The following is an 18,476-nucleotide window of genomic DNA, read 5'->3' as shown; positions in this document are numbered from 1 at the left end:
GATAAACGTCTTAGAACAGATAAGACAAATGGAGAGCAAACCATTACTTCTATTCGATCGATGTTTTTCATTCTTAATTTTTAGATATGAAATATAGTTTCTGTTCTTCTATACGTACAGTTATATAGAGTTGCCGCTGTCTGATAACATTCCTATAGCGTCTTACGTATCAGGATCGGTACCGACAAGAATATCAACGTCACATCTCAAACAAACCACACAGACAACGTGCAGCTTAATGCTGAATTATAACATAAATACCATTGATAACGAAGGTGGATATATTACTTCTTAAACAGGCCTATGTAAGTTGATATGTGATACATCGAGCTACAATCCATCCCCTTTTCATATTTATTTATTATAATCAACACTTTCATGGACACATACATCAAGTATTCACCACTGCGTAAGCCGGCTTAATGTAGGACTCGTTACCTTCCGCGCCCCTGCCTACTTAAGTTAATGCATCCATAAACTTTAGTGAATGTTTATCTGCCAGTGCACAACTATCCGTTCTATACTCCGGTGGGAACACCCCGCGTGAACGTGCACCCCTCCATTTTTGGAGCAAATCCAGGGGCCCATCATTTTTAATATTTCATGGTGTCCCCTGTGTGCATTTAACGGAGACAACTCAAAGGAAAATTTCCTGCGAAACCTCGGAAAGGGCCAGGGGAATTCCCCGCACCCGAGCTCACAACGACGTGAGGCCATTCATTGTTCACGGGGGAAAGGAGGGTGTCCGTCGGAAAGTCTGGAGAAATTTGACGAGTACGTGCGGAGGCGCGCCGACGCTAAATTCATTGGCGATCGGCGGTGCCAGGGCAGTGGGATACCGGCCCGCTTTATTGGTTTGCGGGGTGTGATTTATAGTTCAACTGTGATTGACATTAGGATTTGAACGACCATTGTCATGCACCTGCTGCTTCTGAATGATACATGAGGATGAAATGAAAGAGGTTCGCCACATTTTCGAAGAAGCGACCACATTCGGAACGGCAGGCCTCTCCACATTCCACCCACCAGCGCGGTAGCTGTCCTTGGTGCTGATGTCGTGGCCGTGGTTGTTTTAGCATTCACCTGGTGTGCTCGCCACTAGCCTTTCGCGCAACCCTCTTTCCATTTCGTTCCTAGCTGCGTACGAATCCCGTCTGAAGTGATTCTAAGTTAAACCAGGCCCCATCGGGAGAGGAAGAGCTTTACACAAGACAACGTCTGGTGAATTATTTGCCAAACCTTCAAAAAGGCACACGCTGTAGGTGGAACACTTAGTCGGCCTCTCTTATTTCAATCCAGAAATCCATGCCTTTACTCGGCACACATATTAGCAATTCTAAAAAAAAGCTATATGCTATACATGCACTACATCCCTTGTACCGACAACCCTTTCTGCGGCTTTACCTACAATCTAAAATTACTTCAAACACCTTTGGAGAGATTTCGCCAGAGCCACATGTGTGATCTCTTGCCCCGGTTGTCACGAACATGCAGCGATTCCATCACCAATCTGTACGTCACTACCGGTTGTAACTTGTAACAGGAAAGCAAACGAAGCACAAACAAAGACTATAAGATACTAGTATTTATTACAGTCGTTCCAGTGGATGAAACCATAATCTTTGGTCGACAAAAATGCCCCTGGAAATGTTTCGTGTGGGCTGGCGTACAATGCGCCATTAAAAGAGGGCCAGGTAGCTTACAGAGCGTTCAGCCCTGGCACGGTAGCCCCTCCCACCGGCCCCATGCTCTATGAATTATGAATAGCGGCCCAAACGGATTTACGCTGCAAAGTTGTGGTGAAGATCGCTGGTTATGGGCGCGTTTGTATTGGGTTAGTCGTGCATGCCTGTGAGAGGTCGAGCCTTTCGGCGTTTGAGGAGACACGTTACATTGGTACAGCATGCAAGAGGCGTATCGTTTACAGAGGCAAACATAAGTACAATATTAGTACGTGTATTATCTTTCTTTTTTTTCGAAACATCGCACGACAGAATGAAACTCAAGGGCATGTTATTGGCACATTTGTTCTTACAATTGATAAAATACAGTGGTCAACTTCCTACAGCTAACGTACCGACATGGAGAATGAAACTCTACCGATGGCCCTTGGAATTATTATTTATTGGTGCTGTTCTATATTGAAGCTATCCCCATCGATCTTTTGTTCAACGGTACTTGTTATACGTTTGTGTGTTACTTGATGCCATACATACGCTTTTCAATGTGTCAACGCGTCAGCATAGAAGTAATCACACATCTTATTCATCAATCAATAGATAGGTTTACGTAAACTTGATAGCTCTCTCTTATAAACCAACAGATGCGCTAGTTTATCTTATGTCTATTTAGATAGGTTACGAAGTGTAGATCATGTCAAGTTCATTTCTACCAAATTGTCCACAAATAGTGATAATTTCTTGAAAATTATCACTTATCATCTGGTAAAAACTTGAATGGGATCTTGAAGGGTGAACAGTGTTTTTTTCTTTTGTAGTGAGAATAACATTCGATTCTGTGTAACTTTGCAGAGCTAGGGCCTGGTAAAGAATTTGCTGACGTTGACGTTTCGCGACAACATCCCCAAAGTTGATAAATCACCGCCGCCTCACACAAACACCTGAGAGTATGATAAGTCTTTAGCCCCGTAAGTCTATCCTAATGCGCCTACGTGAAACCGGGTCGCTCCAACATTTCTAGAAAATCATAAGAGAAGAAATTCGGGTGTCTCCTCCTTCTTTCGAACGAGGATGTCATAGTTAGTATGAGATGCTTGCTGCAATGATGAGACAAAACAAAACAAAAGAAAGCTCAGGTACTCCGTGAATAGTTTCGACGGTTTGGCGGATCATAGCATATAGATAAATTTTCATTGTAAACATTTAATTACTTTTTATCTACCAACGTTTTGGAAGTTCTTCTGAAACATGCATGGACAAGTAAAACGAACTTGGTGTTATACAACAAAACTCTAATATCTGGCACTTTTATAAGTCACACCTCACACACACATGCGTGCACAAGTCATGATCTTTCCCCTCTACGTGATAGGGCCGCATCTCAGGCGGCCCAGATTCGTCTTATCTCAACGGACAGCTCGTCTTGGCCATTGCTGGCGTGAAGATTTGTATCTGTTCTCCTCAGACTTCCCTCGTGTAGGCGACCTAACCTTCGACCCTCGTCGCTATAGCTATGCATAGGACAACGAGTTCTGAATGGAGATGTCCTCATCGGCCGCCTACTTGTGGCCAGAGTGGGAGAACTTTGCGGAAGTACCCAATGGTGACATAACAATTGCGCGGAGGCGGGTATGTCCTTGCCGGTACGTATGACTATATAGAAAGTTATTTCCCAGGATACCAGAGAATCGCTTGGCGTACAAGAGTGATATGACTGTCTTGTGATATCAACTTCTTCCAGCTGTTTTAATCATTGGCAGGATCTTAAACGCTTTTTGGAACGACTCCAAAACAGTCCCTGCAATTTTAATGATTATAGAGCAAAATGACCTCTGTAGGATGTCTTTTATACATACAACTCATATGGGCAGACTGAAAATAAACTATGGTGGAGGTCGTTTTTTTAAACTCAAACTACGACAATTAAATTCGTCAAGATATCTTGGCATTTTTATATACTAGCTATGATAATGGTATTAAGGATTCAATACACACTGTTTCAAACATATCAACTTGCCATTGTCATTGGTCAAGTCTGGAAACATTAAACATAAAGTTGACTTCCAAAATGTATATTTCATAGCGCTGTCCTTCCACACTTCAACATATGTGGGTGCTTAGTTGGCTAGATTGAAAATAAAGTTGTTTTTTTCATACTACAAACCTATTAAAAATAGTCATGATGAGTAATTATTGACTGCTGTACAAAAAAATATTTAACAGAATATTTACTTTTCTCGCCTAATGTATCGCACACTGAAATTTCAATCAGGATTTTAAAATGTTATTTTCAGGTGGCCTAGATTACATGCAGTCGGTTGATGTTAACACATGTATAAAGACTGTGTTCTGTCTAGTTTTGCTTCAAGGTTATGCTAACTCTGAACATTGTTTTCTAAACATCTGTTTGCTAGATTGGGATACACCTTCAACCTCACGTCGATAGTTTAATGTATGATGGGAAAATGCAGCAACGTAATTCTGGTCTAGATACCTGGCATGTCATAACACGTTGCTAGCCTGCTTGTACATTACTGTCACGGATTTAAAGTTTGGGCAAACTACATGACTTCATAATTGTCAGAGGCTGTTTTCACGGTTGACGGGTCGTAGTGACGTTTGATAAACGGTTGAGTTTAGGGTCAAAGTCTTCGCGGGACGACAATGCACATGTATTTGCCTACAGCTCTCATGCCCAGTGTTAGGTTCCAAAGTAATCACACTTTTCATGCGTTGAAGAAGAACAATCTCCACAAACTGTGCCAAGCGATCTTCTTGATGGTTCAAAGTCGTCACGAAAATGCAATTTCCTATCAGTTTCGCAACCTTGGACCGGTTGTGTTATAGGTCAACATATATTGCAAAGAGGTGACTCAGTGTGGACGATATTGCAAGTTTTAAGAGGACGATGTCCCAACGTCGTGTCAGATCACTGGAGATATTGAGTGTTCGGAAGATGAGAACACATATCCACTCCAGGTTCCTATTCAAGCACTATGGCTAGTAGACATACTGTAATGACGTGTTCATTTTTTGGTCTGTCCCATACTGCCAGTTGATGGCAAGAAGACTGTTGATCTTTTGAATAACCCATTTTGTCAGCCATGTACATGTATAAAACATATTTTGCGCTCATTAAACAACTACAGGAATGCAAACAGCAACACGCAGATGGTATTATAACAACCATATACGTCGGGGACAGAGATTCCTGTTCAGGTGATCTGCAGACTTCACGATGAATTTTAAAAAGAGACACATTTATCATCATATGTCGTTGAAGGTCATACACCAAGGTAATAAGATACTGACAAAAGTGACTAACGAAAGGTAGTGGATGCTACCTGACACGTCTGACTTTTTCCAAAATCTACCCAGTTGCTCGAGTGAGTAACTGTTATCTTGCGTATTCATCATAATGTGGTTATATCTATTCACAGGTTTTATATTATCAAAATCACAAAACCCACAAATAATTGGAATCGTGGGACTATTCATTAGCCACTTACTTTCCTAAAAGAAGAAGTCAAACCCCTCAGTTATGTATGTAGTAACATCATATACTGTATAGCACAATAGTCTGAACATTGTTATATATTTTCATACGTTAGTGCATCTGTTTGTTCCCTTGCAATTAGCCCTCGGGCATGAATTTGTCAATGAAATTATCAATTTCATATTACAAGATGTGTTTACAGCACGTCAGCCAGCGTTTGAGATACAGTCCGCTGACTGCACGGGAACGATGGTACACGGAGACGTAGTTCTTATGCATGCAGGAATCACAACCGGTGTCAACTAGATTTCCCTTCATCGATCTGTCCCCTTTCATCGGCTTCCGTCGTGTTTGGCTTGCTGATTGTACCGTCATTAGAGCAAACCCTCTGGGGGGTCTAAACTATCTTATGGCGTTATACATGGACAAAGGAAAACAACAGCGAGCTTCTGATACCATTTTAACAACATAGAAAGGGTTTGATTTGCATCTATCTTTGACCCATGCATACATATCATTGTAATCATCATTAGGTTTTGTTTGCTTCGCAAGTTATCAAAGATTCAGCAGATGTCTCATATGCTATAGCTACCTGAACAAAAAATGGTTGAACGCAGTCAAGGCAACCAGTAACATGATGTTTAGTATGAAGTTTAGTACACAGGGGTAAACATCGTAGCTATACTTTAAAAAAACAGACATTTGATGATTTACAAATTAATAAATGCTGATGACGTGTAAATGTTTTAAACCTGCTGGTGTCATCACACATTGCTGAATTTTACTACGACTGAATTCTGTCCTTTTGAAAATGGATTTCATGCGTGCATTACGATTGTATCATTTCTAATATTCACTAATGTTGCATGGGAATCTTTAACTCTATAAAAAAAGTGTTAAATCTTTTATGGTTTTATTGATGAGGAATGAGCTTCAATAACATATTTCATTTCATGTTTTGTCGCTCTGACATAACTGAGAATAAGACTAAGAGGGGAGCGTATAGCGGTGATCAATGAAGCGCATCTGTTGCAATGAAATGAGATATCTTTAGTTTACGGTCTCCTTCACGGAACCTAGCCGCAGGAGTTATGGTTCCTAACATGCCGCAGCGCAGGAAAATGGTCGGTAAGAGCCTGCAACATTGAGCTCCAAATTAGCCATCAATCCACGTGATCGCTGGTTGTGAAATGAGTGACGAGGAAAACTGCCGTATCATGCATAAAAGACGCGAGTTTGCACCTGCTCCCGGGCGCGCTCCCCGGGCCATTACGACATGGGGGAACCGCTGCCGCTGGAATACATATGGGCAGTCGGAGGGACTTGGTTTGGGGAGGGCGACATCGGGTAGTCTCCATCAGGCTTCTCTAGTGGCTACAAAAACAACGGAAATTGGCAAAATAGGTTAATATACTTTTACCAGCCGAAGCGGGACGATTTCTATGATTTTTTCAGTCGCTAAAAGAAGTCAAGTGGAGAGTAGACACTAGGACGTGTCAATAAGAAGTAACTGGAATAATCTAAGGATTGTCTTGTTGTTAAGCTGGGTTTTGGAGATATTTTGATAACACAAAAAATGCTCACAGCCTTGTTAGAATACAAATGAAAGCACCTACTTCAACGTAATGGCACAATCTCATTTGCAAAGATTTTTTTCATATTTCTCCAGTAATATTACATGTTTTATATGCCTGCCTATGTATAGTAATATACTAGTCATAGGACAAATCATTTTCAAGGGCTGAATCAAATATTTGCCACTATGACGGGCTCTTCGCAACACACAGGGTTGTTTGAATCTTGCAGAGGATGTCATCTATAAAATTCAACTGCTGCGGCCTTATCTATATTACCTGACAATTCTATAGGATGTCAATGAATACGATGTATATTTTGGGTATTTTGCATAAGATAACAACCCTCCAGAGGATGTTATCAACAAAATCGACTATAGTAGTGTGCCCTTACAAGGTCCACATACCCCACAAACGTGGCTTATGCAGGCTAAGATGCCAATCTCTTCCACCACTTGGTTAAAATCTGCCTCCCAGGACACTATGATAGTATTAACACCAACACGCCTATTCCATCTGAAATCTCGTGGGGAGGGAGGGGTAATCATGAACATATTTAACCCCCTCCCCTACCATATTAATTAACACCCCCGAATCTATTAACCCTTTTATGCTATGTAAACTCATAACCACTACATTACTCTATCAGTGAGAAGGTTAAATGGACCATGAACACTCATCCTCTCGTGAAAAAGAAACTCCCTTCCAAAATATTTTTGATATAATAGTCTCTAGATTTTTGACTTATTTCACTAAAAAGGTTCTATATCATATATTTGGTGTTACTTTAGATCAAGTAAGATAATGGAGATTAAGAAAAGCCATCTACATGTACCTCCCGAACTGTCCTTAGGCCATGTTGATTTGACTATATGGACGACATCCGTTTCCAAAAACATTTTTCAACCATATTGTAAATGTAGTACAGTGTAGATAGCTACCAAAAGAGCAAATAGAATGTCGTAATTGCAAAAAATATCAGAAAACTGTTACTATTGTTGTTGAATACCAAAGTCAATTCCAAAGTCAAAGCAGATGTGAAAGAACAAAAATAACGAATCTTTAGTTTTGGTGTACCATACTCTGTGTTAAGTCATTTATTCAACCTTCCTGACCACTTAGATTCCATGATGAAGGCAACTTTTTTTGTCCAAACTTTTATTTCTTTCACCTGATCGCATCACTCTTGGGGTTCCCAGAGGATGTCATCTATATAATCGAATCATCATGGCCTTATGTTTATTCTGAATATTCAGGTTGATTCATGAGGCTTAAATTCATTTGATTTTCCAAATACCTACAGACCTTTCAAATTCAATGTGACAAATGTTGATATTGTACAATCTACAGAACAGGAAATGACAGTTGACACAATCAAAGATGCCACTCAAGTTGATATACGACTTTTTGGAAGCTTTATTGCATTTTTGTTCTCATGCACATTTGATGTATGTATGTATGTATGTATACATAATCGGAGGGGATTCAGTAATTTCAAAGCTATCTCTAGTTATACAAAGGGGCAGGTACGAAGTCTAGCTTGGGAACTTTGTAAACATCATACGAGGTGTTCTGAATGTAACTGACAGTGTTGATGACTTGTTGTGCCAAGGCATACATTGTACCTTCGAAGCTTTCTTCAGAGCAGCCTATTGGATTACAGATATGAAGCATACACAGCGAGTCATGGTTCTTTGTCACATATGTTTTCATTACAAAATGAGTGATGATTGACACAGCTGTCAATGACAAAGTGCTGCCAGATCAATACATCTGATGGTTGGAAAAATGTAATTATTCCGTAAAGCCATCTTTAAAATCATTTTAATCTCATTACGTATTGTCATATATGTAGATGTTCAATAGAGAAACCCAGGCTACACATCATTTGTTATCAAGTTTCTCTCTTTTAGTACACGTGTTCTTTGCTCTATACAGCAAGTGCCATGTAGCAATATACTACAATATTCTCTGGTAACAAACTGTGTTTTATACTAATGTCACATAACAGAGGGCAACCTCTGAAATATCTGTATGTAGCATATCAGTAGTATTCAATAAACGAAAAGGAATTATGACATCTGATTCAGACAGGAAATTATTCCACATTATTTGCATTCTATGGTCTGCAACAAAGGACACATTGGTTTTAACATGGAAAATATGGTTTGCAAGACAAAACATTCATATTTGTGGTGCTTTTTGGGATTGGAAGACCTTGTATTACTATTACACTTTATTTATCTGGTATTGAAATACCCATTGCAGGACGGTAATCATCTATCCCACTTGCAAGACAAGCTCCTGGACAATGATACCGATTCACTATTATGATGAAACTTTGGAGCAAAGCTGACAGATAGGGTGAATAACCCTGTATTCAAAGATTAGTCTAGTACTCTTCTATAAGACTTTCCAGGATTGCACACTCTTTTGACAAAAATCGGTTGCTAGTAATATTGTACAAAAAGACTGAGATTCCAACACTGTCCAGGGTTATCCACAGACATATAGATTTATATGATGCTGGGTCTTTAAGGGCACAGAATTTGCAGACCCATGCATATGGGTGTATCGTTGACAGAACACTGGATCTGGATGTCATGGTTGACAAGGGAGTACTGCTTACAAGACCCATGGGTTAACTAACCCACATGCTGGCTCACAATAGTTTAAGCTTACAACAACCATGGGTTGACATGGGTGTATCGTTGCCATGGGTGCACAATTCACAAGGGTGCTCTGATCACAAGGGTGTACATCTCAAAGACCCACAAGCATAGCATTCAAAAGGGTGAATTTTTTTGTAAAACCCTAGTTCAACAAGGGAGTGGTGGGTTCACAAGTGTGCAATGATCACAGTATATCCTTAACTATATGTATATGTACTAACTACATTCATGAACCTTTTCTTATCTACCTAGTCTAAGACACAGAGGCACACAGAAGCACCCAGTTGTGACAAAGTCCATACTGTTCAAGTATTATGTACATTCCCCATAAAATAGTATATACAATGATATAATACAGCATTAGTAAGACCAAATGATTACAAAATAAAGTACCAACAAGTAATCCAAACTAAATAAAAAATCCAATACTGTATTAGCCTTTGCATTCCGTGTATACTTAATGTTGGATAGCATTAGAAGAAGAAAAAATGCAACAAAAAGTACCAAATTGCACTGAATATTCAATACAAATAAGACTTTAAAAGACAGACTTAGTCTATCAACTCAAGTTGACATTGTAATGTTACGTCTAGATATCAGATGTAGGAAACTGAAATAATTCATACTGACTTTCATACATGATTGTGGAGAAATGAGTGTGCCTTCTGTGAATGATGTTACTACACATCTACACTTACTTCTAGTCTTCAAAGGAGGTTATCCCAAAAGTTAGCTTCAGTAGGGGGATCTGTTAGGAAAAGTAAATGACAAAATGCCCCCTCACCCAAAGAAAAAGCTTCCTAGAAGCCAATGTTCAGTACACAGTAACACTGTCCGACTTGTACATTCTCAAATGATCACTTTGAAAGTGAAAAAAATTTCCTGCATAGTTCATGATTATGATATGATTTTTTCAATACTTTTGAATGATACTGTTCTACTTAAATCTGTCACTAAATGCCATTTTTGTAGATGGTTGACAGATTCTGAAATAAACGTCTACATGTACATGTAGTTGTGGACATGCTATCTAATTTTCCACAATGTGCTCCCGAGCTCTTCACCATAGATTAGAAAACAAATAAAAATGTTCCAAGGGTTATTTCCTTAGATAGTATTTACAAACTATTTCAATATGTTCCCTCAACATCATAATGCACAACGTCATTTCATAACCGTTTAATTCAGCAGCTAGAATATACAGTACTTTCAATGTATTTTGGAAACAAGCAAAAAGTTCCAGTCATGACTACTATTATCTTTGTTTACGCAAAATAAGATGACAGATTCAGATGCTATTTTTCCTCTCTTAACTTGTATGTTATCCTTCACCATGATTACACAACTCTACCATTTTTACTATCCTCTAATTGAACCCGTAGCAACTTGCATATAGCTGTATAATACATGCTTGGGTAACAACGAAATTAAAATACTTAAGGTCTCTTTATCTTAATGTAAACCAGTTGTAAGTTTCTTTGCTATTTCTGTGCCTTGTTCAGGTCTACTTTTCCTATCATAATTCGTCATTATCCCATCATGCACTGTTTGCCCGGGCCTTTCCATTGACCTCGTCGACTTTGACTTCGAGTTCATCCTCGTCAGCCTCGTCCATGGTGTTGTATAGCGGGAACTCGCAGCAGACAAAACACTTGACTGCGTCGGGGAGCCGTCCGTAGAAGTACGGAGGCAGAGGAACCAGAGGGCTGGTGCTGCGCTTGTAATCCCTGTAGGCCTCCACCCTAACAGGAAGAAACCAAAACAGCATTACACAGGATGTCAGAGTTTTCTTGTACACAACCATAGAATCTTTTCCCAGATGTAAAGGCGCCTGGAAGTCTGTACCCCCTTGTCTCAGAAGGTTTGCATTTAATGGGCCCTGATGTCAACCATAGAATCTATTTACAGATGTTAAGTCCCTACCATAAGTAACTCCCCTAATCTACATATTCATAGATGGGTCAAAGGCGATTGGAAGTCTGTACCCCCTTGTCTCAGATGGTTTGCATTTAATGGGCCCTGATGTCAACCATTGAATCTATTTACAAATGTTAAGTCCCTACCATAAGTAACTCCCATAATCTACATATTCATGGGTGGGTCAAGGGTGCCTGGATGTCTGTATCCCCGAGTCACATTTAATGGGCTCTGATATAGACAGCACAAAGTCACTCCTTCATCTAACTGTCATGATTCACAATATTCACTGATGACCATCGGATTGACTATTTTATTTAGAAAAAGAGGAATTTAACTTGAAAGTTTATCATATTTTCCAAAGTCCTAATTTCTTTCCGAATCTACAGCAACCTACTTAAATACAATTTGTCTTAAGTGACACGCTGCATGTGAAGACTCTGGCCATAACGAGGCTAAGCTACATTAGCTGACTGAGACGGAAAGAAGCCAGGTGGGGTCAAGGGCAAGTGCACAGCCGTACCCTTTCCTCCATGAATAAGACCAGTGAAATGCCAATTATCCTAAGAGCTCTGGCCCAACCAACCTCCGGAGGTTACACCCTTGCCCTCCAGGCCATCTGGTTTGCATGCCCATTGCTGCAGATCAATCCAACAGCACAGGTCTGGAGGCAGAAATGGGCTATAGACTTAATTGAAATATTCAGCATTTGATAGCATTAGAAAAGGTACATAATTATATGTGAATCCGGAAAATCGAAAACTAAAGGCCGTTTCATTAGAAGATTATTCTAGATTTGTCAAATATGACAATAGCAAAATAAAATCTATCATATAGCAAAAAATGTCAGAATACAAAGAAAAGTATGGGGCAGATAAAGAAGGAAACAACATTTAGCATTCTGTAAAGAGTTCTCTACAATAGAATGGAAAAAGTATGACTTTTTCAATTACATTATCCAACATTTTGACACAAAATAATTGCAAAAGAAGGCCTGGTCCTCACTGAAACATTCCACATCACTTGAACAGTCATTCATAAGCGGGAAAAAAAATGAAAAGACGATTACAAGAAAGCTTGTCCTGGGCTTCATCGGCTACAGTTTATATCTCATGTAAACTGTGAGGTCCCAAAGAAGGACTGTTTCAAGTCAAGACGTTTTCCCTCTTGCCTGCATCTGTCACGAGAATGTCACACGGACCGTTTATATCATAATTGCCTGACAGGCTCCGCCCAGCCTGTAATGCTCAACCCCTTGCAAATGTCACCCTATTACAACAAATGTCAAGCCATCGTTGGCATATAGAAGGAGAACATGTTGAATTGGCCCTGACAAGTGAGAGCCAGAAGCCTGGGCAGAATTAATACAAAGTCATGTCTCCGCAAGTGGAAAGGGAACAAACAGAGCTGCCAGTTTCTGTAGGGGAGACTATCCACTAGGACGGCAACTGTGACCAACAGCTTCTGCTGCTGACCTGCAGCAGTAGCCAAGGAGAATGCCAAGACCATGCATGATGCAGACAATTTTAAAACAGCATGAAGATATACCACGAACGTGGTAGGTCTGGCCCTTTAGCATATCTAATACTGAATAACCAAACTCATAATGTGCAAATTCAATATTCAGAAGGAAAATCCAAAAAGCAAGGAAAAGACATAATTAAAGTGGTTGAAGCTATTTTGTCCTTGTGCTCATCACTAGTTAATATTACAGAGGCCTCTAAACAATGTCATCATCATCATCACCTGAGTTTGGCAGTACCACATGTATATTTCATACAGATGTCTGATATCCACTGCTTTAAGGCACAATGGCCTACTTTTATGCTATAGCCATAGGCAACAATAAATACTGACTATGTGGCTTACCTTAGCTCAGGTCTATGCATTAAAGATCATCTATAAGACTGTTTTAGACTTAGCTTTCCAATAAAATCCTTCAGACCTTTTACTAAGACTGCATACTGATGTTTCAAATCAAAGGGAACTCATATGACTATACTCCTAAACATTTTAGTAAAACAATTCCAGATATCATGAATGCAAAATTTGTTAGTATATGCTTGTGTCACATTTTGCTTTGAGACATGAATGTTTCTTGTATTACCAGATATTCAAAAGGTGAAATGATGGATGAAAAAACAATCAGCTCGTATCATATTTGACAACATTGGCACCTGGAGCATTTTCTTCAGGACTTGCTGTTCCCAAACATTATTGATTTTATTGTACAGAAGATTTACACAATAATGTATTTGACATATTGTTAACTTTCACTCATTTTATCTTACTTTTTTCCAGGTGTAACTGCAGACATTGCAATGTATAACTAAATTAATGTGGGCCAATCAATGGCCAATGCGCATTCATTTCCTTTAGCATGATCAAAGTCGTCCACAGTAATATACTTAGTTGCTGTTGACCTAGCCGCAGCCATGTTGGAAAATTTATAGCCACTATCTCATCACCATCCACCACACTCAAGTCTGTAATAATAAATCTAAACTCAAGTTATAAATCATCGCTTGATACACGCATCACTACAGGCATCAATGCCATAGACATTACATGAGAGGACATTACTTGAGACAATCTATGTAGATGTACAGGAAGAGCAATTGTGAGGAATCTGTGCATCACAATTGACATATTAGGGAGAGGGCAAACTAAACTGAGGAAGCAGTAAAATTGCTGGCTCTGAGAAAAGGAGGTCTTGTTTGTGATAGTACTTAAAAGTAAAAGGATAGCGGGGGGAAAAACATTTGTTTTGCATGTTAAAGGCAAAAGGTTCTACAAATCCAAGCCATTTTGCCAATTATACCTGAATGATAGATTGCATGATTTGCGAGGGATCGGACAAATAATGTGACCCACTTCAAGTGCAGAAGGTCCCAGCAATATCGAAACAGTTCTGGGGCTAAATCTACAATTACGGAGCATTTCATGACCGACTTGAAAACCCAACGAATTGTTGGGCTCTCAAGGGATTTAAGGTTATGCCGCATTAAGCCAGCACTGGAAATAATTCACAGTTATGATGCATGATGTATACATAGTGTATACAAAGGGTGTCCCAGAAAAAAGGTTAACTGACTTTAAAACATTCTTGTTATAACCCATGAAGCATATCATCATTATGATAAGTTTCCATTGATAAAACTAATGTGCTTTCCACTGAAATCCTAACAACACTCAAGTCATTCATCACAGAGCATCAATGGTTTTAACATAAGAATATCTTTTAAAGTTTGGTTCTCTTTTCATATGGGACTCTCTAATACTCTACCCAGTAAAATGCATCTATGTTCAATTAGTATTGCACCATTTTCCTTTTATTTCTTAGCTGTTGAAATTTATAACACACTCGGTGAGGCACTTTTGATGATACACAAATACAGAATCCTTATATTCATATCACAAGAAGTTGCCTCTAAACGCAGCAACTACCAAGAGGTGGCAGGGTTGCAAACGAGATTGATGTAGGTGTCAGTCATACAGCAGTATGTGGGCCACCAGGTCATAGTTCAACCAGGGGCCCTCAGCAGGTTTGGGGGCAGCCATTCTGACTATAACAGGGGGTTTGGTCCCCTGAGAGGCCTTCTGCATTAGCACCGTAAACCATGGGAGAATTAGGGTCCATCACAGGCTGTTGTATGTTTTATGAGACAACAGTTAGGCTATGGGTTTATTTGAGCATTCTACTAGCACATGTATAGCAAATTATGGGGCGCAATTAACAGCAGATTTTGTGTAGGACGAGTCTATTAGTACTGTCTCCTTTACTAATTCATTAACGAGTGTTCGTCATTTCACCTGCTTTGTATTCTTTGTTTGCACTCGTGATACCCATGAGAGAATGACGCTGCAATTGTAAAACTTTATCATTAAAAAAGGCCATAAGTCAATATGGTGATGTGCGGGTAAGTAAGCCCTAAGTAAGGGACAAGTTATACCTTTTACCTCCCTACCTTTTACTCACTAGCACCCGTTTTCTTCCTTTTTTCTCTCCTTCCTTTATTTTCAAAAAAATACCTGCTAGGCTTGACTGTTTAAGATGCTGTTTGTACTTGTTCATACTTCCTTGAGAGTTAGTAGATTTTATGGTTATTGCTTTTCCATCTCACACAGCATGTAATTCCTGCTGGTCACCAAACAGGACCTGTGATACAATCCACGTATCTGATGCCGCCAGAGGCAAACAGGTTCAGCTGAAATAATGGTCTCCAAGGCTAAATCTGGCTTCCACAGCATGACACATGGGCCATTAAGAGTCGTAAACGCCATTCTGATATTGCTGAAGGCCTCTGCAGTGCAGCAAACACAGATAAATTCGGTCTTGGCCCGCTCTGATATTAGTTCTAACATCATAAATATTCCGGTCATGGCATGGTATGATATTAAGTCGCAACATCAGAAATATTACAAATTTTGTCATGACCTGCTATAATAGATATTCTTAAAGAAAACACAGCAACTGTATGATTGTAACATCGTAAAATTGTGGAGCTTCCTCTTTAACATCTGCCATTTTTATCACTTCTGTAATAGGCTTTGGAGTTCAGAACATGGAACATTGAGGCTATTACCCTGGTAAATATTCTGCTCTTTGTGTCCTGGCAGTCTATGTAACCCTACCTGGCCCCACAAACTGACAGAAAGCTGAAAAATAGATGGCTCAGCCTTAGCTGCAGCACAGCTACAATCATTTCAGTACCATGGACTGCTGCTTTCCAGGGTCCATCTTCTTGGAAGTCATTTATACCTGCCACAAAGCTGTATTGATTGTGCTGGTGTGCGCCTCTTGGAACACAGTCATACAGTTCTACTCAGCAAAATAATGAACTGTATCCATAACACACAAACACACATACGCATGTGCGCGCACACAAACACATGTTTGTAAATGTAGATACTTGTAAGAAATATTTGGTTTACATATCTTAGGCTATCATCAGTTGTTTCTTTGTTGTCTCTACAAATTATACAACTACAAATTTGATACAAAATAATGCAAATACGTTGTTTCAATGAAAGTTTAGTGACGAAACGAATCTTAATATTCTGTGCATCTTAATGCGCAACTTGGCTGTTATGATTTCAATCATGACATATTGATGTCAGTAGAATGATCTTTCACATAAATCTTGCAGACATGAATGACCTGGTATTGATCAATCCAGAAGACTTGTAGCATCACATTTCACATGGAAGTGTTCTAGGTCACATCTGGACCATATCAAAACTTTGAATTTACCAATAGAGAATTCATCTGGACAAAGTAGAGATGTTTTGTAACATGTTTTGGACTGTATTTTACAGTTGCTATCTTAATTAGATCATTGATATTTGCCATATCATTGAAAATGGAGGGACAGATGTGATACAAAATGTCAAAATATCTATGTTCTGTCCAGAGATTCATTCTGCAGCAAAGATATCAAAGGCAGAAGCCTAATCTTCATAAACCTTTGAAAGGAGACATAATGCAGGCACTGAGAAGAAAAACATTGGCCAGTCCATAGGGATGGTGCCAGCTTATATTGATCACCTATTGTACAGCCGATCGCCTGCAGCTCTGGGCCATTATTATTGACCCAGTGTGATGGAACCATTCATCTCTTTTACTTGCATTCATCAAACCCAAAATTGCCAGCTGTACCTAAGCTGCTGCGGCCCTGAATCCTTTGGACCTGGAGGTCCAGACTATGACTATCTATGCCTTGGAGATTCAGAACACTGAAGCTGTGTTTATGCAAAAACTAGGTGTAACAGACCGTTCGGTGTGATATAACCAGCTGCTGCCGTGCCGCGTGCCTGCAAAGCTGGTGTGTTACGCCTAATGGCGGTTGTACCGGCTATCTAGATACAGATACAGATTGATGGTATACCAATGTAGATACAGCACAGCTACAGTCATTTCAGTACCAAGGACTCCTGCTTTCAAGGGTCCATCCACAGCTGTAGGTGCTGTGGCCTAAACTCTTTCAGGCCTATGGGTTCACAACATGACTAAATATGCCTTAGGGGTTCAGGACAGGTTCAAGTATATGTTAATGTTGAATCTAACATGTAGATTGTTCAGCTTCAGTACAGCTACAAACTCAGTACCATGGACAGCAGTCTTCAGTTTCTTCAGCTGTACTTAAGGTATCGTAGCCCCCACTCTTTGGGCCATGGCAGCAAGGCCTGGGGTCCAGATTACGACACACCTTGTTGAACAACCTTGCCGCCTTGTGGGAAACCCACAGATTAAACCGTCACCACACTCCAGCAGATTGCATGTGAGATACGGAGCGTTGTTAAATTCCCTTCTGAATAAGAAATGCCTACCGTATCAGCGGGAATCAAATCAACAGAGCTGCTCCCTTGCACCAGTTAACTGGATTTTACTATGCAGGACTGGTACGTGTGTATTTTATCACCTGGACTGATGGAATTCTATCGACACAAAAAATCGTAGCAAGTATGAAAAAGGGGATGACAACATCTAGTCTGCTCTAAGGTTACAAACTGAGATTCCATTTTTTAACTCCTTTCCGGAGGGCACTGGACCAAGAGACTTTGGACAACCCCTTGCCCTGCCCCCATCCCTTATTGACAGTCCGTGGCACATACCTTGACTCTTCCAATGCTGCGGCGCTCTATTGAGCAGCCTTTTGTACAGAAAAATTAATTACAGAAAGCTTGATCATGGCTGATGAATATGGAGTTCAATTTGGCCCCCTGCCATGACCAGCGCGGTAATTTGACTCCAGCATGGTGCAGGTTCCTTTGACTCCCATAGGACTACTTCTAGATGAAGGGCAGGGAGGTCGAGGATTGTAATGGAATCTAATGGTGCTCTGACCCCCCCTTCTGGGCTGGTCAGTATATTAGGATCATTTCCGGGGGGCCAAGAACACCTGTGCTTTCGGAAACTGAAACGGCCAGTCCAGGTTTTGTGTTAACTAGCCCAGTTGGTCTTCTTTAATGGCTAAATATGAATACATTTTCTCAGAAAAAATTAAAAGAGGCAAGATCCTTTGTCTTCTGTTGCTTTTCATTGCTATCAAATTACTGCAGGCTTTTTCGTCATCTTATTAAATGTGATAATCACACTCATGATTGCAAAGCTAATTCTGCTGGTCTCACCAAATAC

At 39.9% G+C, this 18,476-nt stretch overlaps 1 protein-coding gene across 6 annotated transcripts in view; it reads right to left on the bottom strand.

Annotated features, from left to right (window-relative positions):
* Positions 1-8,147: 8,147 nt before the first annotated feature.
* LOC136437866 (uncharacterized) overlaps positions 8,148-18,476 on the bottom strand; it is a 58,313-nt gene continuing 47,984 nt past the window's right edge. For all 6 annotated transcript variants that reach the window (XM_066432432.1, XM_066432437.1, XM_066432433.1 and 3 more), the window contains one exon: positions 8,148-11,163. In XM_066432432.1, the coding sequence (XP_066288529.1) occupies positions 10,959-11,163 (205 nt within the window). In that variant the 3' untranslated portion in view covers positions 8,148-10,958. The remainder of the gene's footprint in view (positions 11,164-18,476) is intronic.

The sequence above is a fragment of the Branchiostoma lanceolatum genome, chromosome 7, assembly GCF_035083965.1.
Source record: "Branchiostoma lanceolatum isolate klBraLanc5 chromosome 7, klBraLanc5.hap2, whole genome shotgun sequence".
NCBI classification, from domain to species: domain Eukaryota; kingdom Metazoa; phylum Chordata; class Leptocardii; order Amphioxiformes; family Branchiostomatidae; genus Branchiostoma; species Branchiostoma lanceolatum.
Note: the sequence above shows the minus strand (reverse complement) of the source record. Positions and strands in the feature narration are given on the sequence as shown.